The sequence below is a fragment of the Amborella trichopoda genome, chromosome 8 (assembly GCF_054954075.1).
Source record: "Amborella trichopoda isolate Santa Cruz 75 chromosome 8, AtrichopodaSantaCruz75HAP2 v2.0, whole genome shotgun sequence".
In the NCBI taxonomy this organism is placed as follows: Eukaryota; Viridiplantae; Streptophyta; class Magnoliopsida; order Amborellales; family Amborellaceae; genus Amborella; species Amborella trichopoda.
The window spans coordinates 3,284,136-3,308,425 of record NC_142343.1 but is presented as its reverse complement, the minus strand read 5'-3'; the positions used below and the strand labels follow the sequence as shown (position 1 = coordinate 3,308,425).

Genomic DNA, 24,290 nt, shown 5'->3' with positions numbered 1-24,290 from the left:
AACCTATGGGAACTAGGCAATCTGTCTAACCCAGATCATGCATTTCCTAAACAGAATCACCTAGATCGTAGCTGAAAAAATAAGCAATCCTACAAGAATTGGACTAATTCCTGGATCCAACAAGGAAGATGGTCCGTCTGGACCGATTTTCAATCTAGATCGATGATTTCCAATCCAAACCATGGGATTTTAAAACAATGCACCTAAGTATTTAGAAAATCATTTTTTATTTTTTAGCCTAAAGTGGATTCTAGAGTTTCAAATGGCGGAAGTCTTCTTGTGGAAGTCATTTATCACATGGAGTACATGTACGTCCTGCTCCGATAGGACTACTTTAGACTAATGTAGTAAAAATTGAATCGGAATGATTAACCAGATATGGGGCCGGAAGTGGTTCAACTAGCCAAATCGGTAAACGAACTGAGTCAACCGGTCTAACCAAGCAAATATCAAGGAGTAAAAAAGTGTTAAAAAAGTAATAAATACAAAAAAATCTAACAAAATATGAAAAATATATTTAAATAATGATTAAACAAAGCACATCCAAAATGAAATTAAAAATTGATCATGAAAATGAATTTAAAAAAATCAATTTGTAATAAAAGGTATTTTTTAAAGTTTTCAAATAAAAAATATAAAAATAAGTATTAATGATCGAATCAATTGTCAATCTTTTTCAAAATGATAAAAATTATTAAAAAATACGTTACAAATAAAATCCCGCCCGATTTTTCCTGCACTCCTATTGACGCACCCCATCTTAGAAACCAGTACACAGGGATGGTAGCAGGGTTATGTTTATGGAGGGAAAGACGAGATTGGCTATTTGGAAATATTCTGTAGAACAAAGGGCATTGTCATGGCCATCCAAGAAACACTCCCCTTGCTGATTTGGTATGATTTGTGGGGCCCACCCGACACAGTCACTGGAAGTCTGGCAGCGTCTAAGCGGTGGGTCCCACTCCCACCCTTTTTCTTAGGCCTGCGGCGCTCTTTGTAGCCCGCTCCTCGTCTTTTCTTAATATGATTTACGAAGATGGATGGGCATGACTATAAAGCCCTTTCCTTTTCACGGAATTGCTTAAATATCCAAACAAGTATCTTTTACGGAGGACAAAGGTACCCTCACGTGGCCGCAGTATTCTCTCCATTTTGGGGGCTTTGTAGGTGTGCTTTCCATGAACTTTATTTTATTATTTGTTTCATTACTAACAAAGAAAGGCCGAAGAAGTTTATTTAGTGTCTGACATTGGTGTTGGCTACATTTAACAAGAAGTAAAAAAAACAAAAGATTAAGATAGTCTAGCAATTTTGTGTCGGACTGGTCAAATTGGGGGACGGGAATTCTTGGTCTTCCAAATCCAGAATTCCCAACCTCTCAATTAAATAAGGTGCTATAGGCAATTTTTGAATCATTAAGAAAATATTTAATTTTTTTTATATTTTTGTATTACTCTCTCCTCCTCTCTCCTCTCTTATTTCACTTAATCACTCGGGCCTTGATTTCCACAATGTATTTCTCCCACGCCCTTTAATTGGATGCAAGGGCAAAACAATCATTTATAGTTTTGAATGCCCCTGAAGTTCGCTCTTCTTTTCAAAAAAAAAAGCCAGGGATCTTAAGGTCATATTATCCAATGAATGGATAAAGAGTACTTTACATAAGGGCAAAAGGCGTTCTCAGAGCACGGGGCCGTGTTCTTCTTCTTCGTCCTCTACTGTGAAGAAAACTGGTTCTCTCTAAAATCCGATTCTCTCTCTCTATAATCCGATTCTCTGTCTGTCTTACTTCTTCGTTACTTCTTGTTTACTCCCTCTTTCTCTCTCTTTAAGTCTCTATCTCAATCTCTCAGGCTTCCTTTCTTTTCTTTTAGTGTACGCTTGAATTGTGTGCGAAATTAGGCTTCGTTTCACAATCCTCAGCAGTTACTGGCTTTCAAAGTTTCTACATTCTTCTGTTTTCTCTCAAGAGAGTGTCTGGTAAGTTTCGTCTTTCTCTCTCTAAAGTTTGGGGCTTTTTCTCTCGCTTAACTTTTCATTCATGGCTTTAGACCTTGATTTAAGGTCTAAAATGAGGGCGGACAGGAATGTTCATAGATAGCATGACTCCATTATCAAAAAATGGGCACGCCCTAAGGATTTCTTATGATTTTTGGTTAAGTACCTCGATCGAGCTGCAATTTTCCTTCTAAAAGAATTGCATTTTCTGGATATAATTTTAGACTGTAAATGGATTAACTTGCAATTTTCCTTCTAAAAGAATTGCATTTTCTGGATATAATTTTAGACTGTAAATGGATTAACTTGCATTTTTTATACAATTAGATAGTTTGAGTTTTAAATGATTGGCAAGTTTATTAGATCTAGCTCTTATGGTTGCTGAATTTTGGCATTTCAATTTTCAATTGCTGCTTTTTTTTTTCTTATCTTCATGAAGGAATGTTGCTGTAAATTATCTTTGAAGTTTAAATTTGATAGTTTGGCTTCTTGCTCTTTTTTCTTCTGATTGATTTGAATCCTTATTTTCCTTCTTCTTCTTTTGATGGAGTTATAATAGGATAATGCCTGCTTCCTTGATACATATTTTGCTTGAAAATATACTTAACTAGATATGCCAGAGTTTCAACATGCACACTGTTTAAATTCATTGGTAAATACTAATTGCAGCATTTTTTCTGGAATTTTTATTGAAGTTAATTGCACATTCATACCTGAAAATTAGTCCTTGTGATGCTTCATTTGTCATTATTACTGGTATTGCTATGAATTGGTGACTTTCTGTAGCCTTTATTAGCACTACTTTGTTTCCTTTTGAGTTATAGTTTAGCATTTAGCATTGGATAAATGCTCCTTAATTGTATTTTCACCTTGTCAATTTATTGAAACTACTAAATTTCCTATAATTACCTGTATTTATCTGTCAATAATTATCAATATTTACTGATGTGAACTATTTCTTGAGTTTTCTCTCAAAATATCTATGTATATAGCCGTGATCCAAAACTCGGCCAAGTCTGAGTGGACGGCCCCTTGCCGAGCTGTGTAGTTGGGCAAAACTCAGGATAATTAAAAAAATAAATCATAAAAAATCAATGTATGAATATTTATATGTAATTTGGATGCTTATTATTATGATTTGTAAGATTTTCTTTTCGTTTGCCCTATTTTTATATTTTCTCTTTTTTTTGGATTTTTATGAAATGTCTTCAGTTATAAATCAATTTTTCTAAATCTATGTTTTATAATTTTTTTTCCATCTTAATTGGACTTTTTATGTTCTTTTGATTTATTATTACTATTTTTATTTTATTTTTAACAAACGTTTTCTATGTTTTTATGGCTTTTTTGGCCATGTACACTACTTGTGCAAGTCCACCTGGACTCACACGAGTTACTTAGCTCTGGCAAGACCCAAGTCCAGCACCCAAGCCGAGGTTGTGAACCTCGGTATGCAGTTTAATCTAGTTTTGTTGAAATATTGTGGTAAAATTTTAGAGCAATTGTATTCCTCTAAATTTTTTTAGAGAAATTGGATTTGAATTTCATTTTTTCAGAATTATTTTGGAAGCAGGCTCGAGAGCTTCCTCCTTCAAATTAAACTTGCTCGACTCAGCAATTGGAATGTTTAAACACTACATTCATATTATTTTCCTTGTTCTTTTTTTTTGGAGGTCGGGGCTGGGGGATGAGATGGTGATCTGGATTGGTCTTTATACCAAGGACATGAGCAATGGCCACTCACCCAAACCTAACAAAATGGAATGTACAGCGTATGCAGCATTGGGGTGTCGTATTCTATAGTCCATTGGACTATGATATACTTAACAAAAAAGTTATTTCGGTGTAGGCAATTTTTTCCAACTTCTAATTCAATTGTTAACTTTTGGTTTTGATTTATTCTTCAGCTGTATGACGATATATGCAAGAATAGATGTGAGCAGAGGATGTGAAAGCCAGAAAGAAGTGCATATGTCTTAGACAAGCATAAATTTTTCAGAATCATGCATCAAAATCCAAAGAAATTGGGACCCATAAATAGAAGGAACCTTGACAATCCTATCAATGGACTCTAGGGATATGCCATCTGAGATAAAAGCAGACCATGTTAATATGGATCATTTAGAGAGTGAAAGAGTAGGATTTCATGTTGGAGGGAGGAAAAGTCCAATCTATCACCCCCCTAAATCATCAACCAAAACTCAAACAAGATCCCCGAGAGGAAGGAGAAGTTCAAGGTTGATAGATAAGTGTGGCACCTCAGATCCCAATATACATGGTAAGAGAGAGGGTTCAATTCCATCTAAATCATCAGAAAAGCACAAGAACCACAGAGAGAGACGTGATGCAAAGGCCAATGAGGCCGAAGAGATAGTCAAATATATGTCTAATCTCCCATGCTATCTTCAGTGCAAGGAAGGTGGAAGCAGCTTGCAGGAGAAGGCTTTAAACTTTGGAGTTCTTGACTGGAAACGTCTCGAAAATTGGAAAGAGACCCAAAAACAGGGGCCTGGTCAAAGAAACGTTGATACTATATCCTTTAAAACGGTTAACACGTCTACCCAACCTCACGAAAGTGGCAAAAGCTCACTTGCAAGGAAAAGGAGAGCGTCAATTGATTCTTCAAATTCACTTCATACCCTTTTATCTGCTATTAGGGCCCAAAGTCTGAGCTCAGATCAGAACACATCTAACCAAAATGTAGCTCATCATGGTTCGGTTAGTTCAGAACAAATGTCAAATATAAATTCCCAGAACCAGGAAAGAGACCAAGCCATTAGCAGTAAAAACATAGAGCATAGTTCTCAAAAGGAGGAAACATTAGAGACTGAAGATTCAAAGCAAGATACCATTGTAAGCAATGCTGTGGAAAGGGATTCTTTGCTCTCAGATGTTCAATGTAGCAGTGGATCAAATTCTAGAGAGATGAAAGGTAGCAATGGATCAAATTGTAAAGAGAGAGAAGTGAAGACTCTTGGCAGTCCATCACACGACTATGAAACGAGTGATCAGTTGAGTGCAAGGCCCAAAAGCTTTAGTTTTAGAGAAGGACTAGGCTTCCGATATTTGAATCCAAGATCTGAAACCCAAAATCAAGCAACAGCTAGACCAGAAGAACCAAATGGTGGAGATAGTTTGCCTGTGGATAAAGAGAAAACATGCTCAAAAACTCGATTCAGTTCTTTCACGAGAATGATAGAGCCATTAGTAAAGTCGAGCAATATTTCTAAGGACAGAACAAAGCCTAAAAATCTTCACAGTTCATTCTTTACAGAATGTAAAGCAGCTGAACAGCCTTCAACCGTGAGATCGAAATCTTGTAACCAAAAAACCATGAAAAAGGGATTTCGTCTCTCTAAAAGCCTTTCTACCAATGATTTCAAAGGGTCCTGGCAGAGTGAGAAGAACACCTCTGACTTGATGGTACACGCTTTTCTTCAATGCCTGTACCAAAATGGCATGCCCTTCTATACATTTTCCTTGAATGGTGACAGAAGTTTTCTTGCATCAGTTGGAAGGAAAATCCTTACTTCTGAAAAGGATTCCTGTGACTGGTTATACACCTTCCATTCTTTCACTGACATCAAGAAGAGGAACAGTGGAGTATGGATTAACCAGGGGAAAAAGCAAAACAATCATGTCCAAGCCTCTAACATGGTGGGTCAAATGGAGGTTTCCTGTTTCTTGCAATCACGTAACCATGCTCATGGATCTCTCAATCATTTTGTTGTGAGGGAGTTTGTTTTATACAGCACTAGTTTTGAATACACAAAACTGGGAAATCCGGTTGGTAAGACGTCTAGCAAGACGGATTCTTCTGATTTCTTGGAGACCCATTATCAGTTTCATCCTTATAGTGAACTTGCAGCCATGGTTATTAAGGTCCCATTGGAGGAGAGAGAAATCCTCAGGAGTGAAAATAAGGCCGTAGTTGATGAGAGAGATTGTGAACTAGAGAGAGAGAAACAACCTGTATCAAGTATTGAAGTCATACTTCCAAGTGATGCGCATGGTATACCAAATGAAGAGGAAAGTAATAAGCCCTCGTCTCTGATTGAACGGTGGAGAACGGGTGGATCATGTGATTGTGGAGGTTGGGACATGGGGTGCTCTCTTACTATTTTGTGTGAACAACATCCTCATAGTGAGGATGTAACCTCCATCCAGGGGAGCCATGGTTCAGATACAGGTTTTCCAGTTGATCTTTTCATACGGGTATGCCTTTTATGTGAATTATTTGTTTCTTTTCTTTTTTCCTTATGTTTTTTCCTCAACTATTTCTTATCAGTTGTGTTCATCTCTCCCTCTATCTCTTTCTCTCCCCGTAAAAACAATTGAACTCACATCCTAATTTCTGTTACATCTATCTAGGGCTCTCAAGGAAATAGACCAGCGATAAGCATGGGAGCCATTCGCAATGGACTATACATGATTGATTACGACAAATTCCTTACCCCATTGCAGGTTTTCTCCATTTGTGTAGCCCTCCTGCATTGTAGAAAACCTGCCTGTTTCTCCGAAAATTGGGGCCCTCATAAAGAGAAGGCTCTACCTGAATCCTCACCATATTTAAAGGAATACATAGCCATGGACACCCAAAAAGATCAGAGAGAAATCCACTTAAGCTACATTCCTGATCCCCCTCTCTCTCCTGTTGGGAGGGTCTAATAGCAGACCAGAGCCTACCTGCCCATGAACAGGTAAGCAAGAGTCCTATGATTGGATCTCTGAGGTCTGCTTTTGAATTTGCAGTATAGAATTACCTTTTTGTATTCTTTTTTTATTTTCTTTTTTGATAAAAATTACCTTTTTCTATTCTTTTTTTTTTGCTTTTTTGATAAATGGGTAATAATATATGGATATAGTTACCTTTGTAAAGTGAAATAAGCCTTTGTATTGATACTATATCTTGTTGCATCTCAAAGAGGTCAAAGAAAGCTCTATATGTTTTACCCATCTGAATTCAGATCATAGGTGTGTTAGAAAAGGAAGAAGATGAGATAGGCCACCCAGCCTTTGGAGTAGTATAAGCTGCATGGCCTAGTTTTATTTTAGGAAAGTAGTTTGATAGAGCTGCAGCCGTATCAAAATCAGCAAATCCTCACCTCATCACTCATCGAAAATTGCAAGTCACGCATTCGAAAACCTTTGTATTGATCATCTCGATTTGAACATTATGGTTGTGAAAAAAAATTAGGATTTGAATCTCTAAACATAGTGTATATTGTAACAAATTATCTACATCCATCTTGTTTTAAATATAAGTGTTTGTAGATCTGCAAGATTTGTACCAATTTTTTAGTTTAAAATTTATTGTTGATGTTAAAATTCGATTTTAGAGATTTCAGTAGCCGAAAGTACTTTTCGGATGAAGATTTGAGGTGAGGCTTTATTTTATTTTCATCGAACTTTGGACTTACAGAAACGTCATCCTTTATTTTATTTTCACAATCTGGGCAGTTGGCATCGCATATGAATACTTTACTGTCAATTTTCAAGATTTTCAATTTTTCATAGATCTATTCGATCTACATTATTTTTGAAGCTTTAAATTCTATAATTAGATATAAAAATATATTTTAAGGCTATCATAATGATTTCTAGTATTGAAACTATGTTTCTCGACACTAATTGAAGGTGTGCTCTACTTTTCATTTAGAGCCTAGGCTCTATACAAATGATGTGATTCATTTCATATTGTGATACGGAACAAAAATCAATCGTAAGTGTCCCAATATATTGTCATTTATGCAAAGATTTGTAAAATAGTGAAAAAACGAGAAATAGACCCATACAAAACAATATGCTAAAGAAAAAGCTCTAACACAAGGAACATGCACAAATAAGAATAAATCAACTATTATATTTATAGTGGTATTAACAAATAAGAATAAATTAACTATTATATTTATAGTGTTATTCTCTTTCTTATTTTGAAATAAAAAACTTTCGTATGGCAAAGCCGTCCTGTTGCATATCATTCATTCAATGAGACGACTCTCCCAAATCATGTTAATATCAATCGATTGATTGTCTACTCCTTACGTATACTCTTCAGTTACTTGTCACAGAAATAAATAAAGATATTGCAGTCCATTGTTGCATCCAGTGTTATAAAAAATAGCCAACGCGGATCGGAATAAGTCATGAACACTGTCGTTTCCCTTGCAAAATCGGAAATGGGCTCGAATCTCCTTAGTTTTTATCATCCCTAATATGAATTTAAAAAAATAGATCTAACTCAAACGTTCACCTTTGGTCCTACACAAATTTTTTTCTTTTTTTTTTCAACTTTTGTTTTTTCTTTTTTTTTCTTGATTCTGTTGGATCGTCAATTAGGCCTATCCAAACCAGTTCCACTTGGGGCCACTTTCAAGGGTTGAACCAATTTTTAAAACCGCATCTTATATATATAAATTAGATGATATGAAATTTGGAGTGTGTGTGCATCTTAGTGAAGCACATCTAATAAAAATATGAAAAAAATATTTTACAAAATATAAATTGATCAAAATACCCCCGTAAATTATTAGGGGTATGTTGATTAATTTATATGTTATGAATTATTATTTTTATTAGACTCTCCTATTTTTGATAAACACACGCTCCAAATTTCAAATCATTCCGATTTGTAGAAAAAAAAATGAAAAATGAAACATTACCGGACAACTGTAACCGTGCGATGAACTTTGGACGGTGATGAGTATAGACAATATCACTATTTATTTTCACCTATGGGCGTTGAGAATAATTTCCATATATATGAAAATTATTCCCAACGCCCATAGGCGAAAATTAACAGTGATTTTACCTACTCTCATCACCGTTCAAAGTTCATCGCACAATCATAATTGTCCGGTAGTGTTTTATTTTTCATTTGTTTTCTACAAATCCGAATGATTTGAAATTTGGAGCATGTGTACATGTTAGTAAGGCACACCTAATAAAAATATATAAAAAAAAAGTTCTTGAAATAAAATTGACCAAAATACCCTTGAAATATTTCAAATGTATTTTGGTCAATTTATTTCATATAAAATATTTTTTTGATATTTTTATTAGATTTGTCTATTTTTTATGAGCATATATTTCAAATTTCAAATCATTCTAATTTGTAAAAAAAAAAAAATGAAAATAAAACACTATCTAAAAATTGTAACCGTGCGATGAACTTTGGCTGGTGATGACGGTAGGCGAAATCACTGTTCATTTTTTCCTTTAGCCATTTTGTAGTATCTTCCATATACATATATATATGAACAATGATTTCATGCAACTGTTGTATAATAATATGATGCAACAACCTTAAAAAACCATCTTATGGCCATTTGTTTGATCCAAAGTTTGAAATATACACTCTTTTTATTCTAATGAACAAACATAAAAAAAAAGAAAAAATTGAAAACACATCCTAGAAAGTATTTTTTTAACTCAATTAACATAGACCATTCATTTTGGTGAGATGCTTAGATCTAGGCTTTAGAAGGATTTTTTCATTTCTAAATTTTTGGATGGCTTTATTATCATTAGATGAACAATGTTAAAAAAGGAAAAAATGATTTTGAATTTATAAAGGCTAAGATCTTTAAATTCACAAAATGAATGGTCTAGATTCATTTTTGGAGGTGACTCATTTTGACCATATCTAGGGTTCAAATTGATTATTGAGATGAAGAGAGTGTGGAGAGTGTGTGTGTAAAATTTGAGATCATAAAAATACCACAAATATGGTTTTCTAGAAGTATCGTTGCATTATACTATGATACAACTATTGCATTGGATCATTGCTCTATATATATATATATATATATATATATATATATATATATGAAAAATATCATCTGCACCCAAGTGTGTATTGCTACAGTAAACGCCCACGACCTATATTGAATTTGGGCCAATCTAACTATCACGGATGTCTGATAGTGTTTGCATTTTAATTTTTTTTTCTACAAATCCAAATCACTTGAAATTTTAGGCGTGTGTTTTTCAAAAATAAGAAAATCTATAAAAAAAGATCAAAAAAAAAAGTTTACATGAAATAAATTGACCAAAATACCACCGAAAAAGCTTCGGGAGGTATTTTGGTCAATTTTTATTTGAGAATTTTTTTATATATATTTTTATTCGTTACACCTTTATGAGATAAACATACGTCAAAAAATTCAAGTGATTTAGATTTTTAGAAAAAAGTTGAAATTCAAACAATATCGGACATCTGTGAGCGTCAGATCGGTAACATAATGGCCCAGATTCAATCTAGGCCATTGGAATATGGGTATATATATATATATATATATATATATATATATATATATATGGGATTGTATACAATGAGACCATTTACCTTTGGAAAAGGAAGATCATAATTAGTTACAACCATCCGATGTGAAATCTGATAGTTTGGATGTGTCACAAAGTTCAAGAAAAATCCTTTTGACCTTGTAGCAAAGGTAAATGATCTCATTATATGCTTTCCCTCTATATATATATATATATATATATATATATATATATATATATATATATATATATATATATATATATATATATATACCCTGCAAAAATTCACGAGTAAGGAAATCAGGTAAGAAATTAGAAAAGCCGTGAAGATGGTTAATAGAAAAATCAAAAGCAGATAAAATAGCTTGCCAGCGGGCAAAGATTTGTTTAGAAACAAGAATGTGAACATCCTTTTGCAGAATATCCTTACCAGCTTTACAGTCAGTTCGGATGAGAAAATGATGATTCAAAACATCACTTTGAAATTTAGTGACACAATGTATTATAGCAAGTAATTCTTTTTTCACAGTGGAATAATTCTTTTGTGTAGGATTCCATGCTTTTGAAGTAAAACGAATTAATTGTTCGGTGGACTCACATTTTTGTTTTAGTATACCGTCGAGGCTTAATTCTGAGGCATCGCTTTCAATAATTTTAAAAGCAGTAGGATTAGGTAGTGTTAAGCAAGGTAATTCTTTGGCTTTAAGTTTAAGACGTTGAACAGCCAAAGTATGGATCTCAGTTCATGGTGGAGGATTCTTTTTTAACATATCATATAAAGGTTTGGCGTCTATGGCAAGATTTTGATAGAAATTACTAATATAATTAAGACATCCTAGAAACCTTTGTAATTCAGTTTTGTCTAATATTTTATCGGGGAATATATCAGCAAATAAAATTGATCTATCAATTGGGATAATTGTTCATTGATTAATGTTATGTCCTAGAAATCGGATTTTGGTTTGGAACAGATTGAGTTTTTTTGCAGAAACTACTAAACCAGCATGTTTGATAGTATTGATAAAAGTATGAAGATGTTTGAAATGTTGATCTAATGAATCAGAAAAGACTAAAACATCATCAATATACACAATCATAAATTTGTAGTAGGGATTAAATACATCATTCATGATTTCTGAAATTCAGATGGAGCATTTTTTAGGCCAAAAGGCATTACATTCCATTCATACTGTCCGAGTGGAACATTAAAAGCTGTTTTATATTTATCTTCTCCTTTTATCTGTATTTGCCAGAATCCTGATTTTAAATCAAATTTTGAGAAGATGATAGCATGTAATAATCTATCTAATAAATCTTTTTTATTGGGAATATGATATCTAATCCATTGTAAGACTTTATTGAGAGGCTTATAATTTATGACTAATCGTGGAACTCCACGTTCTTGTTCGGCATTTTTATTGACATAAAAAGCAAAGGAACTCCATGGTGATAAACTTGGACAAATAAGCTTCTTTTGAAGTAGATCTTTAATTTCATTATGACATGTTTGGAGTAATTCAGTATTCATTTGGATAGGTCTAGCTTTTGTTGGAATTTTTGTTTCACTAAAATCGGGTTCATATGGTAATCCAACAATGTGTTGTTTTATGTTCCAGAAAGCAATTGGTAATTCATGGCATATTTCTTGTTCAATACGACTTTTGAGTAGTTGTATTTTTTGTATCACATCTTCAGATTAGAGTTTTTCCATAACAATTTTGTGTTTGATTTCAAGTTGTAATGATCCTAAAAACTCTTCTTTTTGTTTGATATGATTTTTAACCGTATTGATTTCTTTGATTTTGGGTTTATCAAGAAATTCGAATTTAATAAGTGTGTCATGAATCCTAGTTTCAATTCATGTCTGAGTAATCTTCATAGGATATAAAAGAGTGAGAAAAGGCACTCCAAGGATTACAGCTTGGCTGAGTCCTTTGACCATTAAGAAAGTAGTTGGGAAGCAATGGCCCTCATTACAGATTTTAGCATTTGAGAGTTTGTATTTAATAAATAATATACTTCCATCAGCAGTATTCAAGATTTGTGTTGTTTTATCAAAATATTTTGTAGGAACTAGTCATTCATTTAAGCAGTTGAGATCAGCTCCTGAATCTACTAATGCTAAAGATTGAAATTCATATTCATCATTTATGACTATTGTTACTAAGACGAACCATTTTTGTATAATAACTTTATTCAAAACATTTACAGATTTACTAGTAGATGACTCATATTTAGCTCTATGTTTTGGATGATATGTTTTGATCAAGTGATCAAATTCATTAGAATCTGTATCAGTATCTATTCCGGGTGTTGCATTTTGAAGTTCGAGAATTTGTATCCTAGTTTTTAATTGAGCAACTTCTAATTTTACGGTATTTACTTCTTTTTTGAGGTCAGCAATAGTCGGTTCTTTTTTATAAGCTTCATGCTGACTTATATCTAAAATGAGATTGTCTTCTTTTGTCAAAATATGAATATTAGAAGTAGTGATAGGACATTTACATAATTCTTCATCATCTTCTGAACTACTAGTTGTAGTTGACCAATAAAGATCGTCATCATGGATATTACCGAGAAAGGATGTATTACTACTGGATGAAGTAGTATCTGAGTCTGAACTGGATGGAGAATCGTATATTTGGATGATATCATATATTTTATTTCTAATTTGTTCATCTAATATTAACGCTGCTATTTTCTTTTTGACTTTATATTAGCTTTTATAATGGCCAACTTTTCCACACTTATAGCAGACTGGTAGTTTTTTATCCTTTTGTTGAGATGTTTTAGAGACAAATCGTTTTGCAAATTTATTTTTCTTTTTAGGAGAGTTTTGGGTTTTATCCTGTCTTTGATCAGTTCTATGTTTATGTTTTCTCCGTTTATTTAATTTGTATAATTTATGGGGTTTGTTTTTGTCAATATGGTAACCGAACTGTTCACAAAAATCACCTAATTCTTTTTTGCCACTTATATTTTGTTTATTGATTTGTTTCTTTAATTTCATAAGGCTAATCCTTCAGCACATATTTCTGCAGATAATTCTCCTAAAGTATATTGAGAATAGATGATTGTACCACCATGTTTGCTTTTTAAACGTTCTTTTACTTTTTCAGCAAATAAATAGGGTAAACCTGTTACGAATTTTTCTTTCTAATGATCTAAATGGCTATCTTCTCGTATAAGTAAACGAGAAAAAAAGATGTCTTTATACCATTTATAATGGGATAATATAGGACATCTAATATTTGATAACAGGTCAGCAGTTTGTGCTGCTAAGATAGCAGTATTTCCTATAAAATGTAAGGCAATAGTATATATCAAAGTATTAACAGCATCACTTTCAGTATATAGGACATCCTGGTTATGTTCATTCTTTATTGTCCATTTACAAGTATTCATTAAAATTTGTTGTTTCGTTTGGTCATTAAGGTGGAAATCCCACCATCCTCGAAGCCATCCAGTAAATCCTGACACTATGGCTTTGGCTATTTATTGATCATGGCTTCCAGCCATTTGACATGCTGATGCGTACATTGTCATATGTCGCATAGTATCTAATATTTGATGGTCTAAAATCCCATCGATACTCTAATTAATGATGATTCGACCAGTATAAGTTGATGTATGACTGACGAGATCTTCTTCAGGTTGTATGTCAACAGGGGTTGGTCTTTGATAATATGGTCTAGCATTTATAGGTTGTCAATTTTTGCTATAATTAATTCGATGGATACTATCTGGAGAAATACTATGTTCAGTAAAGGCTTTTTGCATATTTGTCAAAGTATTTCTAATTTGAGGTTCAGGGTCTTCTTCTTGAAGAGTCAGTATCATGGACTGGAATTTTCCTTTTTCCTTTATCTACAGAACTTTTTTCAATAATTTTCTCCTTTGGTTCTTTGAGTTCTAAATTGGATAATTTGGCTATTAACTGAGATCCATAAGGGTTTTATTATCGTCTCCTATATGGAATTTGTCTTTATTCATCTCAAGATGAGGTTTAAAAAGTATTTTCTTAGGTTCACTTTATAGTGTGGGAGAAGGAGCTAATAAATTCTCGATCCAAATTGTTTGTTTTCCAAGGGTTTGAAGATAAAGATTAGTATAATTGTTTTGTTCAATTATATGGGGAAGAAATTCCATATGGGACATATTTGCATTGTTTAATTTATAAGGAGTAGTTATCGTTTCATAAAGGACAATTTGTGTTTGAGAAGTTGATTCTTCTTCCTCATTATCAGTATCTGTAGGAGTTTTAGATGATGCTCCTTTGATTTTTAGACTTTTCTCAGGAGGATGGATAGAAGTAATCGGTTTTCCCTCTGTTGTATTGAAGACAGTAAATTGGGATTCAAGTGTTTGAAGATTAAATTCTGGTATAAGAATATAGTTTTGGGTTAAGATGTCTTTTAACCATGTGAAGAAACATGTACTTTTGTTTCCTTGTTTACGGAATTTGTTATATTTTTTATGAAATAAAGATATTAACTTTGGTTCAAAAGTATCAAGATACCATTCTCTTATACATGTATTTTAAACGGATAAATAATCATTAATTATAACTTGGTTATTGAATTCTTCTTCGATTTGTAAAACTTGGAGGAATTCAGATTCATCAAGTTCTTGTTGAGCCTGTTTATATTGAGGAATAATAATGTTATCTGATGTTCTTATCAGTCCATCAATTTGTGGTCTACGATGAGTAGTAGATTTGGATGGAAGGTTCATATAGATGTGGACTATATGTGGTAACAGATTGTACAGATTGTGGTGGTGGTTCAATTGTTGGAGAAAATTTGGACACAGATATATTGTCTATTGTGTCTACTATAGCAGTAGCAATAGTAGCTCTATTATTTGTAAATTGGATCTCAATATTTCCATCTGTATGTTCTATTATTTTATCTGGAATATTTTGTATAGATGTTTGGGATGGTTGGTTTTCATTATGAATGAACCATGATTCTGGTAAGATAATATATGACCAAAATATTGTTTTTGGTATGATGGTATTGGATTTTTCTATATTGGTTTGGAAAAATATAGTTTGTCCTCTTGTGTCTACTTGAAGTACATTGGGACATAGTGTATGCATAACTTTGTAATAAATGCGATAGACAATGGCTATATTTTGGGAGCCTATCATCGTATCAAATTCTTGGGTTTTTAAGTTTAAAGATAAAACATTTAAGATATTTGGATCTGTAAGTGATACATAATAATTAAAAAACAATTAAAATAAATAGGTTCACTACATAAACTAGATTCAACCATTCCAAGTAATGAGTCAGAAAATCTATTATGCCTGATGTCACGTAGGAATACTAAGATAGAATTATTAAGTCCTAAACGAGTTAAGGGTTTAACTGCAATTTGAATTAAACCTATATGAAGATATTTATAATTTTTTGTTTTATGAACTTGTAATATCTTATTAGATAATAATTGGAAATCATCTTGGTTACTTGTAACAGATAGCGTTTGTTCTACCGTTTTGATGGGATATCCCATTTTAAGATCAAAAGTACCTCTTTTATAAACATCAGATATTGGAACCTTTGGTATGTTCCAATTTTGAATTTGGGCTTCTATATCATTTATAATAATTTCTTCTTTATTTTTAATTCTTAGAGTACTATTAGTTAAACTTGTTGTTTTATCTGATAAATTCTTAATAAATTTTTCCATTATTAGGTTGCGGATGAGTGTTATCTAGACTGTCCTCTGTGACTACCTCTTATGTCTCTTTGACCTCAGCGGCTCTCTTGGCCTTAACGGTCTTTTAGACAGGGTGTCTGAGCATCTCTAACCTCTATGCTCGGACCAACTTTCTCTAATGGATTAATTTAGTAAGTTTCTTTTGATATAGTAACTAGTGTCAACTATTAATGCTCTAAACAGGGTGTGGCTCTGATACCAATTTCGGGCCAAGATCTACCCTAAACTGTTTACCATAAATATGTAAAGATTGTAGAGTTATAAGTGATTAATTTTTGTAGAATTGTAACATAATAAAGAAAAGTACTAAATAGAATCAGAGCAGAAAGCCAAGATACATCAAATACAATCCACGAAGTGTGCGTATGGTCACGAATTTTAAATGTAAAAACAAGTTTGAATTGCATAATACCTTTATTAAAAAGATGAAAGTCGAATAGCAGTGCTACTTACTGATTGCATATACAAAGACTTGCAAACTGTTTCCATTCAGAGGGATAGTAGGAAGGTAAGGTAGATATATTACAATCACACATTATGAAATCATAAGGAAATACAGAAGTTACCGACTTTTGACGATGTACAGACGGCTTGATGGCAACTATATAAAACTAACCTACTATCTACAGAAGTAGAGAAGAACAAAGTAGAAAAGAGGAGAAGAGGATGAGAGCTTATGCGAGAGTATGAGAGCTTCTGATGTTCCTTCAGTGGTTTCCTTGACGAAGTCTGTCTCTTCCTGGAGAAGGGCGGAGGTATATATAGGCGAAGCTGGATGCCTTAGCGGCGAAGGAACCTTGTGTATCGGTGAATGGCTGAGAAGAGATAAGGATGAAGTTGTATCACGGAGTGACGTCACGAAGAAAGACGCGTGGGTGCCTAAGGATGTGGCCGTGCAGTAGTGATAGGGATGGAGTATCTTCCGTGTGTCGGTAGAGGTCGTACGTGCGAGCGGCGAGTCATGAGGAAAGGACACGTGGATGAAGAAGGAATCTATATTGTGGCCTTGATGTGACTCCAAATTAGTCATATCAGCAAAAGTAGTGAAAAAGGGGAATCTTTACTGTGGAGGTGTCTTGTCGTTGTCGGCTTTATGAAAGTGAGGTCATATCAACTTTATGAGATCGGGCTGGGCTACGCATCGGGTTTCTGGCTGAAATCTTCGAGAAGCGGGTTGCCTGGCTGTACAATTTCTTCTGAAGTAGTTGGTCCTGTATTTGGTGCTGCGAAGATGTGAAGAAGGTGTTCTTCTAGTTCTTCTAAAGTGGCATTGGGGTGTGAGAGACGCATTTTCTTTAGATATGAAGAAAAAGTAGGAAGACTGACAGTATTATTTTCTTAAGGATGAAGTGTTTCACATGGAGGGGGTATTCGTTTGAGTGTGAATGTGGAGGGATCGGTACTGTAGATATCCCACCATTTTGTTTTAATAGTTTTACCAAGTCGAGGGATATATTCAAAATTGTTTGTATTATTTTCAGAAAGGGTATAATCCCATTTAAGGATCCACGAAATTTGGTAAATGGCCATAAAATACAAATGATAATCATCCTGAGCAGTACAAGTATTATGGATAGCAAAGTTGTCTTGGAAGGCTTGGAATACGTATGGTAAAATCTGAGTATGTGATCCCCATAGCAGGAACCAATATCGAAACCAGCTTGGGAATCGTTCCAAGATAGGGAATTTGAACTGGATATACCATGAATGAGTATTATTGGGATTTTGATATGCAAAGACCTTGTGCCAGGCCTCAATGTACTCAGCATACTTATAGTATTTATATTGGAACTCAGGATTGGATAATTTTTTGCCTTGCATGGGGTTACATCCCCAATCTTCATACGATAATAACTTTTTAATTTGTAATTTAGAATATACATATAATTTAGTATTACCTTGGTAAAAATGGACAATGGAAACTGAATCGGTTTCCATTAATATTGCTTCATACCATTCACGGGTTTTGACTCCATTCAAAGGGTTCAAGTGGTTGGCTAGATACAAGGGAGCTAATTTATTTGGGTCGATGTTGATATGCTTATCGCATATTGGTATATCGACCAGAAATGTCGTCTCGATATAAACTGATTTTGGAACAGAGGAGGTTTGTCTATTTTGGTAAGCAGCTTGAGTGAATGCAGGACTAGGAGTATGTATTGGACTTGACTGAGGAGTCTGGATAAAGTATTCTGGCACATTCGTCGACCTCATAGGTGACATAGGTGTAATTGGTAAGGAATGAGAACTGGGCATAAGAGGCCCAGGTATAGTACAAGGTACTAAGTCCATTCGTTGTTTCCCATGAGATTTACTTTGAGATGTATTCATATTCATATTGGTATAAGTATTTTGCAAAAACAATTGTACACCGTAAGGAATATCGTCTGGCTCAGGTAGTGGAGGTAAGGTATATATATATATATATACTATGAGACCCTCGCACACCCATGTGAGTAAGACCTCAAAGGATTACCATTAAATTTTGACACAGATCTCGAGAAATGTTATCTATAAACCCATTCACTCAAATCCCACACACATGTGATAGCTTTTCTAGAGATCTATGTCAAAATTTAATGGTGATCCTTTGAGGATATATATATATATATATATATATATATATATATATATATATATATATATATATATATATATATATATATATATATATATATATATATATATATTACTCTATGGTAAAAAAGGAACTTCTTGTCATTGTTCATTGTGTAACTAAATTTCAAAGCCATATTCTCATTCAAAGATTTCTTATTCGCACTGACTGCAAAGCAGCCAAAGATATTCTGCAAAAAGATGTTCAAAATCTTGTTTCCAAACAAATATTTGCTCGTTGGCAAGCGATTTTTTCTGCTTTCACTGTCACCATTGAACATTTGCATGGTTCTTCTCATTCCTTGCCTGATTTTCTTACCCGTGAATTTTTGCAAGGGGGGCCATACGTCGCCAACGACGATACACCACTCTTACTTGCATTACAGCTCTTTGCAGCTAATAATTTATTTACTCACAATTCTGATACAGATGAATTAGAATTCAACCATCTAGTTACAACATATGCTCATTTCTCTCCTAGAATGGATATTTCAGAATCGTTAGAAAGCAAACCAATTCTGACAAATGATAGTCCTACTTCTGTCAATCTCATTGATAGAGTCATTACACAGAAATGGTTTGTACTAGTAACCATTATAGTAGCAGAAGATTATTAATCTCGCAAAAACAAAACCAAAACCACCTCCTATAGTCAAAACACCAAATGAATATAATTTTGCAGCTATTATGTAAAGAGTAAGTAACCAACACATCACTATCCAAAAAGAACCTTTTATTTCTGAGTTAAAACAAGACATAAATGAAGTAAAGATAGAAATACAACAGTTAAAAAATAGAATAAAAATTTTAGAATTACACAATTTATCTACTCACAATTTTATATATATATATATATATATATATATATATATATATATATGATATTCAGATGTCTCCAATGCTGGTCAAATATTAAACATCATTCATAATATTTTGAAATTCTGAAGGGGCATTTTTAAACCCGAAAGGCATCACATTCCGCTCATAATGTTCGAAATGAATATTAAATGTTGTTCTATACCGATCTTTTATATTATTTGGATTTGCCAATACCCTGAGTTCAAATCAAATTTAGAGAAAATACAGGCATTGACAAGTCTGTCTAAAATATCTTTTTTATTTGGGATATGATAACGGATCCATCTTAGTGTTTTATTTAAAGGCTTATAATTTATGACAAGTCGATGTGCTCATCTTTCAATTTCTGAAGCTTTTTCCACATAAAAAGCTGCACAGCTCTAAGGTGAAGAACTTTTCCTAATAAGGTTCTTATCAAGAAGTTCTTGTATCTCAGTTTTACAAATCTTCAGGAGCCTACTGTTCATTTGTATAGGTCTGGTTTTAGTAGGAATTTTCTGTTCATTAAAAGCCATATTCGTAAGGAAGTTCTACGATATGCTGCTTCCTATTCCAAAAGGCATTAGGAATGTCAGCACAACTTCTATTTCTAACATTTGTTTGAAATTATTAATTTTACCTTGTATTTGAGGTAAAGTTAATTTTTCATTAATAATCTTATGTTTAACTTCTTCTTTCAGATAGAAGAGGAATTTCTCTTTAGTAGAGATTTTTTTTTAATGTTATTTATTTCATGAACTTTAGGTTTATCAATGAAGTCAAATTTTACTTCATGTCCTTCATTATGATCAGCGGTATATATGTTGTTTCGAGAAATGGAGTTTTTGGTTTGGATTATTGGTGCTCAAAGGGGATTGTTGGGTAGATATCTCAATCTCCTGAACTTGCTTTCTTATTAAAGCATTTGGGGTATATAAGGAAGTCAGGGTTTTTCCTGAGCTGAAACTATTTGAAGCCAGGTGTTTTCCTGAGCTAGAACTATTTGAAGTCAGGGTCTTTCCTGGGCTAGGAACTATATCCATTGGTTGATGTTGGCTTCTCCTTCCCTCCCTGTAAAAATTCTCAAGTCAAGAAGTCAGGCAGATGATTATGTTTTCCTTGAACGTGAAAAGAAGATAGAATTCTTTGTCATCTGGCAAAAATTTGTTTTGCGACTAGGTTTTTTTACATCTTTTTCTAAAATGTCTTTGGCGGATTTGCAATAAGTTCGGATAAGAAATTTTTTGTTAAGCAAATCACTTTGAAATTTTATCACACAATGGATTATTGCTAAAACTTCTTTTTTAACAGTAGAATATTTATGTTGAGATGGGTTCCAAGCTTTAGATGTAAAGTGTGTAAGTTGCTTATCATCTTGGATTTTTTGTTTTTAGAATTCCTCCTAACTCAAGTTCAGAGGCATTTGTCTCAATTACTTTGAAAGTTGTAGGGTCAGAAAGGGCTAAACAGGGTAATTCTTTGGCTTTAAGTTTTAATTTTTTAACTGCCATGGTGTGTTCATGAGTCAAATCTGGGGGGTTCTTTTTTAACCTTTGGAATAAAGGTTTAGCATCCAAAGTCAAATCTTTATAAAAATTTGAGATGTAGTTTAGACATCCTAGAAATCTTTGTAATTCTCTTTTATCTTTAATGATATCAGGAAATTTAGAAGGAAATTATATTGCCCTATCAATAGGGATTATTCTTCCTTGAAAGATATTGTGTCCAAGAAACCTTATTTTAGTTTGAAAAAGGTTATAATGAGATAATTTTCTCAGTGATACTTGCAATTTTTCAGGTAGTATCTAGCATATTGATCCCCATAATAGGAACCAACTTTTAAACCAATTTGGGAATTATGTTATTTCAGTTCTTTTAAACTGTACGTACCAGCTGTGTATATGTTTAGTATTTTGGTAGGCAAATACTTCATCACATGCCTTAATATATTCGAATAATGATAGGATTTAATTTTAAATCCTTTGGTATTCAATACCTTTGGTTTTAAAGGGTTGAAACCCCAGTCTCTATAAGAAATAATTGTATGTATCTTAAATTTTGAATATGCTATTTCCGAGTCATTGTTTATGTAATGATGTCTAACACCTGTATTGTTTTGCTAAAATATTTGGTTGGAACTAAACCTTTATTTATGCAATTTAGATTTGCTACTAAATCTATAAGAGCGGTGGCCTGAAAAGTGTATTTCTTTTGCACTACTATTTTAACAATGGTAAACCATATTTGGGTTATTACTTTATCCAGGAGGTTTACATATTTATAATCATGTAACTTTCTCAACATATTACAGTTATTTGCAGTTTGTGGGTCATTTATTACTTTTGGGAGTGTATCTTCAATTTCGGGTGGTAAAAGATTGTGATTATAATCACGTATGAGATCATTAAATTCTTCTTCAGCATTCTCATTACCACTTACTTCTTTAGTGGCTGCCATTTCTAGAATTTGTACTATGGTTTTTAGAGTTATAAGTTTATTTCAAACTTCATTTATTTCATTTTTTAAATAAGGAATTATAGGTTCTTTGTGGACTTGAGTTTTATTTTGAACTCTTTTTAGGATATCTGTAAAACTATAATCTTCTCTAGTAGGGACAAGAGAAGGTTTAGAAGAACTAGAAGGTTATTTGTTCATATTGATATAATGCATAAAGGCTTCTCGTTTAGCCTCGGGATCACTTATTTTATCAATTAAATCAATTATTAGAATTTCTTCTTTTGTGAGTGTATTTAAGAAACCACATGACAGTATATATTAGGGTTTTTTTCATAATCTATTTCAGAGTCTGAACTTGAAAAAATTAAATCTTCATCATTTATTTCTCTGATAAGTAGTTCTTCATCAGAGTCAGAAGATTCCTCAGACTCATCCCTTTCAATTAATAAAATTTCAAATAACTGCTTTTTGATCTCAAGGTCTATTTCAAAAGGATTTATTTTCTTTTTTACTCTGCATTTATTTTTATAATGTCATACTTTCCCACAGTTGTAACAGACTGGTATTTCTCTTTTCCCCTTTTGTTTAAAAGAGTGATCATGTAAGAATTTTTAAAAAAAAGTGTTTTTCCTTTCTTTCTTATAATTAGACCTAGAATTTCTAGAGTCTCTATATTTTTATTTGTGAGTAGGTTTAGAAGTTGGTAAAGTATTAAACCCAAATTGCTCACAAAAGTCGCCTAATTCTTTTTTCCCCATCATTATCTGTTTTTCTAATTGTCTCTTCAATTTTATGTCTGTGCATAATGCAAGACCTTCAGCACAGATTTCTGCTGAGAGTTCTCCAAGGGTATATAAGGAATAAAGAATAATCCCTCCATGCTTATTTTTTAATCTTATCTTAACCTTTTTAGCAAAAAGATTAAGAAGTCCAGCAATGAATTTTTCGTTCCAATGATCAGATTTACTGTCTTCTCTGGATAGCAGTCTGTAGTAAAATACATCTTTATACCATTTAAAATGTGAGAGAGTTGGGCAACGTAAGTTTGAAAGTAAATCCTCAGACTCGTACTTCCCACAAAATGAAGTGTAATGGTATATATTAGGGTATTAACTGCATCTCCCTCAGTGTAATGGTATATATTAGGGTGTTTAGCCATCTGGTTCTCATAATCTTTTGGTCCAATTTTAAAAGGTGAGGCTTTTATTTATTGTTTTTCTCCTTTCAACTGTAAGCTAGTTTCAGGAGGATGGATAGCTTCAATGCTTTCTCCTTTAACTGCATGAAAAGTTTAAAAAGTATTTTGGACAGTATTAAACTGGGTATTTATTTGAAATTCTGGGTATTTTATTCCTTCCTTTTTAAGTATATACCTTAGCCATTTGAAAAATTTTATATTTGTTTTATGTTATAACATGAATTTATTAAATTTTATATGAAAAATTTCTTTTAATCTTTTATTAAATTCTTAAAGGAACCATTCTCTTATTTGTTTATTTTCATCAGAGAGAAAATCTTTTTTAACCCATTCTTTATTTATGGTAAAGTCATCTTGAGTTTGGATTTTCAGAATTTCAAAATCGAATTCAGACATAGTAAGTTCTTCTTGCTCAGTTTGGGAAGAGCTGGGGGTATTCACGGTATAGATTGGGTGTTGAACCTGGTTCTTTGATTTCCTTAAACTTTCAAGAATAATTCTATCATTATGACCCATTTCATAATTAGATTGAGGTGTAGAAGAAGTTGAACTTCTAGGAGGAATTCTAGAAGGAATTCTCGGAACCATATTCGAAAAGACAGTATTTGAAATACTTATCCTTGTTCTTTTGGAATATGAAAATTGAATTTCTATTTCTCCAATAGGATATTCTATAATTTGTTCTGGCTCAATATTTTCAGGAGTTGGTAAACGGGTCTCAGATTGCAGAGACCAATTTTCAAGTAAATCTACTTGCTTCTAAGATATGGATTTTGGTATAACCAAATTGGATTTTTCTATGTTGGTTTGGAAAAACATTGTTTGTCCTTTTTTTATCCATTTGTCTTGCATTAGGACAAAGATTATTCATAACTCTATCGTAAATTCTATAAACAAAGGCCAAATTCTGAGATCCAGGATCCATATCAAAACCTTAGGTTTTAAGGTTAAGAGTCAAAACTTTCAATAAGTTTGGATCAGGTAAGGACACATAAAAATTTGATAAACAGTTAAAGTATATATATCCATTGCACTTGATTCAACAATTCATAAAAGAGAGTCATTAAAGATTCTATGTCTACTATCGCTTAAACAAAGTAAAACCGAATTATTTAAACCAGTTCTGGTTAACGGTTTTACATCTATTTGTACAAGACATATATGGAAATAGTTAAAA

At 32.9% G+C, this 24,290-nt stretch overlaps 1 protein-coding gene across 4 annotated transcripts; it reads left to right on the top strand.

Annotated features, from left to right (window-relative positions):
- Positions 1 to 1,545: 1,545 nt before the first annotated feature.
- On the top strand, positions 1,546 to 6,954 carry LOC18440188 (uncharacterized). Of its 4 annotated transcripts, none has more exons than XM_020670955.2 (4): positions 1,688 to 1,980; positions 3,672 to 3,763; positions 3,906 to 6,213; positions 6,370 to 6,954. In XM_020670955.2, the coding sequence occupies exons 3-4, from the start codon at positions 4,063 to 4,065 to the stop codon at positions 6,664 to 6,666; spliced, it is 2,448 nt and encodes an 815-aa protein (XP_020526614.1). In that variant the 5' UTR covers positions 1,688 to 1,980; positions 3,672 to 3,763; positions 3,906 to 4,062; the 3' UTR covers positions 6,667 to 6,954. The 4 variants fall into 4 exon arrangements, with proteins under 4 accessions (XP_006850403.2, XP_020526614.1, XP_020526613.1 ...); XM_020670954.2 differs by having other exon boundaries at positions 3,672 to 3,770; XM_006850340.4 differs by lacking the exon at positions 3,672 to 3,763 and having other exon boundaries at positions 1,546 to 1,980.
- The last annotated feature ends 17,336 nt before the right edge of the window (positions 6,955 to 24,290 follow it).